The sequence below is a fragment of the Sinocyclocheilus anshuiensis genome, unplaced genomic scaffold (genome assembly GCF_001515605.1).
Source record: "Sinocyclocheilus anshuiensis isolate Anshui unplaced genomic scaffold, SAMN03320099.WGS_v1.1 scaffold4098, whole genome shotgun sequence".
Taxonomy (NCBI): Eukaryota; Metazoa; Chordata; class Actinopteri; order Cypriniformes; family Cyprinidae; genus Sinocyclocheilus; species Sinocyclocheilus anshuiensis.
This window is the reverse complement of record NW_015549562.1, coordinates 6338-12187: the sequence shown is the minus strand read 5'-3', so window position 1 is coordinate 12187 and position 5850 is coordinate 6338. Positions and strand designations below refer to the sequence as shown.

General features: G+C 43.8%; 2 protein-coding genes across 2 annotated transcripts in view; both read left to right on the top strand.

The window, feature by feature from the left end:
- LOC107657196 (polypeptide N-acetylgalactosaminyltransferase 10-like) overlaps positions 1 to 2021 on the top strand; it is a 14387-nt gene extending 12366 nt beyond the window's left edge. The window contains 1 exon segment of the mRNA XM_016445222.1: positions 77 to 2021. Within this exon segment, the coding sequence (XP_016300708.1) occupies positions 77 to 244 (168 nt within the window). The 3' untranslated portion in view covers positions 245 to 2021.
- A 1267-nt stretch (positions 2022 to 3288) lies between these two features.
- The window catches only part of LOC107657192 (uncharacterized), a gene marked incomplete at its 3' end in the record, with an annotated part of 8744 nt that continues 6182 nt past the window's right edge, over positions 3289 to 5850 (top strand). The window contains exons 1-3 of the mRNA XM_016445217.1: positions 3289 to 3777; positions 4195 to 4345; positions 4380 to 4454. Of these exons, the coding sequence (XP_016300703.1) occupies positions 3592 to 3777; positions 4195 to 4345; positions 4380 to 4454 (412 nt within the window). The remainder of the gene's footprint in view (positions 3778 to 4194; positions 4346 to 4379; positions 4455 to 5850) is intronic.

Genomic DNA, 5850 nt, shown 5'->3' with positions numbered 1-5850 from the left:
TGTGTGTGTGTGTGTGTGTGTGTGTGTGTGTGTGTGTGTGTGTGTGTGTGTGTGTGTGTGTGTGTGTGTGTGGCAGGATAAGAGCCTCTATCACCCCATCAGTAACAGCTGTGTTGACTCTGATGCTGCACAGAAGCGGATCTTCATGAACTCCTGCGATCCCTCGACTCTCAGCCAGCGGTGGCTCTTCCAGAACACCAACGCCACGGTCTTAGACTCCTTCAACAGCAATCACAACGAGTAATGCTGCCAATATGAACATGAGAATCCACCGGGCAGCTGATGCCGGCGAGAGCTTCGTGATCACGATGTGCCGCTGCTCTCCGAAGAGAGACGTTCCTGTGCCTTTACTGAACCAATGAAACTCTGTTCTGATCGTCTGACTCCAAACCTCTGTAAAAGCTGAAGCTCTGTGCTTCTCTCCACACTCCCATCATCATCTTCATCACTTCTGCTGACTTTCACCCCGTTGACCTGAAAATGATCAGTAAGAGTGTTTGCAGGGCAGCGTTTGACTGATGCTCTTCGTCTGCTTCGGTGCGTCTGAGGAACGTCTCAAAGACAGTGATGTCGTCACTCATTTGCATACTGAGTGATTGGATTGTGCATCTGTTCAGTCATCATCCTCCCGTCTCTGATTCTTGTGTGCGGTTAACAGACGAGTCTTTACACAGAGTCAGAGCCTCAGACTGTCGGCTGCCTTGCAAACACGTCACAGTTTGTCCTTCAGAAATGCGAATCTGATGCTGTCCTTTGTAAAGATTGAGAGGTTTATTTATTTGACTGTTCTGAGTCAGTCCCCAGAAACACTGGGCTCATCGTGAACGATGAAACACCGACAGCAGCCTTTACTGAGCACTGTGTTTAAAACTTGATTTTATTATCCAGCTTCTCTTTGTTGTGTTAACAAATATAGTTATGTTTTTTTAATTTTAGAGGACATAATGTTTTATTACAAAGGCTTCAAGGCGGTTACGTGTCGACCCTGTTAGCTCAAAGCATTCAGAAGCGGTTATATTTTGTCAGGTTTGTCCATCGGGGAAATCTCAAATAGTCAGTCCTGTTTCCATGATTTTGTACCGTAAACAACAATGCAGTTAAGAATCACTCCTGCACAGCAGAAGACCGTGGAACGACCGGACTGTATTTTACTAGATTATTTGGTCAGCTGCATTTTCTGCTGTTTGTTTCTCCCCCGTCTGTCTCTGATATAACCAGCTGAGATCCACTGGTTCTCAGTAACTGCTGGCACCCAAAGACGGATCCTGCATGATGCTGTTTCTAATGCACATGAGCAACACAGTGTGAAACTTGAATCCAGTCGACGTGCCTTGCTGAAAGATGCTGGTGTGACGCACAGCACACTAGTCTAGTTCTCTACATTCAATGTTGTTGAGCGTTTGACCCGTTTTTACCATTAAATATTTTTACAGATTATCTGCCAAGCACTTTCAAATGTTTCTTTGATCCGAAGCCGTTTTAAAGTTGATCTGTCCAGCACTTTCAGACATTTCTTTGTCCAGAGCCTGTTTTTGAGTATTAACGAGTTTGTAATTTCTGTCGATTCTAAAGAGAGCCCTGGGTTTCATAATGAATTATTGCTATTGTGTCTGGTGGACCAGTGTGTCAGATGCACATGTGAATAATTATAGAGTTTAATACTGGACTCGCTTTTGAACTGAAATGTTTAAGAACCAGCTGTTGGTTTGTTATTGTGTAAAACTCCTGCCTTGATGAGTTTCCAGAGTTGTGTGTGGAATATGATGATATGGTAATAAGTCTTGGGTTGAATCTTGGGAACAGTAGTAATTTTACACAGGTTTGTCACTGATGCATTAAAACGGTTCTGCCACCATTTAAACGGCTCATAAATTATTATTATTCATGCACAGATAACTGTGTAGTGGGTTCAGTTCTGTTATTTTTCTCTTCATTTGTATCAATAATGTTTTGTCATTTCAAGTCTGAATTATTGCAAAATTATGCCGTCATAGAAAAGCCATTAAATCTTTTTCTCCTTTAGTACAAATACTACTGTGAAACTGTCCTGGTCTTATTTTGAATGGTTTGTATTTACTTGCATAATTTGCCTGAATTCAAATCGAGTTTTCATAGCCTCTTTAGGAAAATGTTGAAATGGAGGTTCTGCAGTGAAGTAGTCGCATGTTTTTGCTGGAACAGTGTTTTCTGAAGTTCTGAAATCATGCATTAGTTTTGTGTGAATGATTGTTCAGGTCTGCAGCAGCTGTTCGTGTGCAGGGAATGTGAACTCCGACACCGCAGTAAAGATAGTTTGCGGTTTGATATTCAGATTTCTGTTGGCTATAAATACGCAGTGTGCTGTCGTAGACGTGCAAATAATACCGAATATCATTCTCCATGATTTGTGAATTCAGGTGACGCTGTCAGAGCAAAGATAAACACTGCCACGCGATAAAATGAGATTGTGGAAGTTTTCACAAATCGAGCTCGACCTAAAACAATGTTGTTGTCTTCCAGCAGTCTGCGTGTTTATCGGTAACAGACGTTAAACATGAAGAACGCCTTTCTTTCACATTCCTTATAGAGGACTTACCAAGGGGTTTACTGTGGAGAAATTCACAGCTCAAGCTGGTGAAGATGACCGTCTCATTCCTCTAAGTGTCCAACTTTTGGAGCTATAGGCATTATACAGTCAAGAGTCGCTACGAAAAACACCCTGATGACAGCGCACTGCGTATTTATAGCCAAAAGAAATCTTAATATCAAACCGCAAACTATCTTTACTGCGGCATGTAGACTCGTGTTAAATAAAGACCCTCAGAACCCACTTATGACACATCAGCCATGAGTTTTCAACTGCTTAACATCAATGCAAATAACTCATTTCACCCAGAGGAAAGCACTTCTGGAGTGTTTTTGCTCCAGCAGGACAACAAAAGACGAAAGCACGTTCTCCTCCCCTTTAAAGCAACTTTATTTCGCTATTTAATCGCTGCATGTGCTCTGGAGCAGTGACTATCAGATGTCCAGTTTTAGATGCTGGACACTATAAAGAACACAGCGTCCCGTTATCATTATAATAAACTGAGCTTTGTGTTTTACACGCAATTTTCGCATCGATAAACTGAACATGAGATTGAGTAGCTGAAGCCTCATGAAGGTGAGTGTGTGAGTGAGTGAGTGAGTGCTCCAGTGAGCCGTTGCATGACATCGATAGTCAGGAAGTGGCGTTTGATTGACGCGCGCGCTGACCAACAGAAATCGAAGACGCAGCCTCGGAGGCCCGCCTTGTTCGGAAACCAACCAATGGTCTTTCAGAGCTACAACTTCCGGTTTCTGGCAAGACTTGTGTCATTGTGTGTATATTGTTGAAATGGCCTCGTAGTTTGTAGCGCGTCAAATCTGCAGTTTCGGCGCGGACAAGGTCGGTTCTGACAGTTCGGCTGCTCCAGTGAAGTCTTCAGCGAACCGGATCCGAAGCGTCGCGGAGATTCTCGTTCTGGTCGCTTCGCTCGGCGAGCCGTTCGTTCATCCGCGGCTCTTCAGAACGCATCGAGTTTGTGTCTCAGCTGCGTTAAACTCGACCGCCTCTCCCTGGAAGTGCCCGTTATGAACGGGTTCAGCACGGAAGAGGACAGCCACGACGCGCCGCCCGCGCCGCCCTTCTTCGGCCAGAGCTGCTGTCTGATCGAGGACGGGGAGCGTTGCGGCCGCGCGGCGGGGAACGCGTCCTTCAGCAAGCGCATCCAGAAGAGCATCAGCCAGAGGAAGCTCAAGCTGGACATCGACAAGAGCGTAAGAGTCGTTGCCGAGCCCCGAGGGCTGCGAAACGGGGCCTAAAAGCGTGTGTCTGAAGCGTCTGAGGCGCTGCCAGTCAAACCTGCGCGTCTTCTGAGCAGCTCTTTAATTCTGGCAGTGTTTGCATGATGTTTTGTCTGATTGTTTTTGTCCTGACAGCGAAGGCGTTGTGTCTGTTTGACTGTGTTGTAGTGAATATCTGTGCATGCAAACATGAATATACACTTACACACGGATCAGTGGTGCATCTGGCCACAATGTGCTTGTTTTTAGTTTGGTAAATGTCATTTTATTGCATATAAATCGCACTGAAAGCATCAGATGTTATTTCCTTGATATAGTAATGGGTTCTGCGTTCTTTAATCTAGTATTCTGTTTTCTAACACGCATTAAAGAGGCATTTTTTGCCCACAGGTTCGGCATTTGTACATCTGTGATTTCCACAAGAACTTCATCCAAAGTGTTCGCAACAAGCGCAAGAGGAAGACCAGCGATGATGGAGGAGAGTCGCCCGACCACGATGCTGAAGTGCCGGAGGTAAACCAGGGTTCATCTGCATCATGCTCCTGCTGCTTTCAGGGGGTTTTTATGCTTTCTCTGCTGCAGCATCAGCGCCAGCTTTGTGTCACAGCTGTTATCGAGACCATACAAAATATTACATTATTTGGTTATGTGTGAGAAAAGACTATTTAGTTGTTTCAGTTTGTTGTTTGCCTACTAAAAAACAAACTTTTTGACAGATTCCTAAAGTACTTGTTTTCTCTTTATTATGACAGGTGCTCTAATACATTTAAGCTGATAGTGTTTAACAAATTTATTAGACTGTATTGACTGTAATTGGGCATCTGAATAAAAAAAGAATAAAGTGCTTTACTATTTTTCTGCCTTTCTTGTAAAATAGTAAATTTGAAAATTCATGGATAACAACAATAATAGTAATATTTTAGCATTGCAAACACTCCTGTGAGTAAAGAGCTGCACGCACTGCTGAATTCAGCATCACAGAGACATCAGAAATGAAGCTGTTAGTGGAGAGCAGCTGTGACACAAACCTGACGCGAATGCTGCTTGCAGACGTTTAAGTGCTGCACATGCACGCAGATCTGTGTGAAGATGAGGCGACACAAAAACATTGTTCTGTCAGGTGTTTCTGCACACCGAGTGCATTTTGTGTGATACCATGTAATTGCAGCACAGTTCAGATCACCTGGATAGAAGAACAGCATCAGATTGTTGTTTGTCATCAGCATTAAAGCGGTGGTTGATTGCGATTTCACTTTTTTAACGTTAGTTAGTGTCACAATACAACCGGAGCACATTCTGAGCTTGAGGGGCGGGATGTTCAGACGCGCTGTAGAGGCGGTTTAGCCAATCACAACACACTGAGCCAGCTGACCAATCTCAGCCCATCGCGTATTTCTGAGGGAGGGGCTTCATAAAAACAGGAAATAATCGAGTCGTTTGTCAGAGAAGGGACAGATCGGTGTGGAATAAAGGTAAATTATTTGAAAAATAATGCGTTTTTTAAAAAACAAAGCATAAACACATGTTAGACTGCACCCCATAAACACAACCAAGCCTAGAAAAAACCCAGTCAACCACCCCTTTAAATGTCTTTAACTTTTGAACTGGAGACATTGGAGTTTTTTCCATTCTGCGTTTCTGCTGAACCATTTTTCCCTTTAAGCCGTTCATTCCTCTGTGGATTAGCTCACATTTTGTGTAGGACTGTGTGAGACTAGTTAGCTCTGGACTAGTCCGTTCATATTGTTTCCAGTAGTGGCTCCTGACCGTAAATGTAGGTGTGGTAGATTCTGGGCCATATAATGAATATAATTATGATGACTGTAAATATTGAACACATGGAGACACTCTGTTGGCAGCGGCCTGGTGTTGTTGCGTTGTTCAGCCTGAGGATGGCCATGTAATGCTGATCGACAGTGTTACGAGTCAAAGGATTTCAGAGGTTCTTTCACTGATCTATTAAGCTGCTACTCTCACACACACATACATACACACACGCACACTCACTCACTCACTCTCACTCACGCACTCACACGCACACTCACT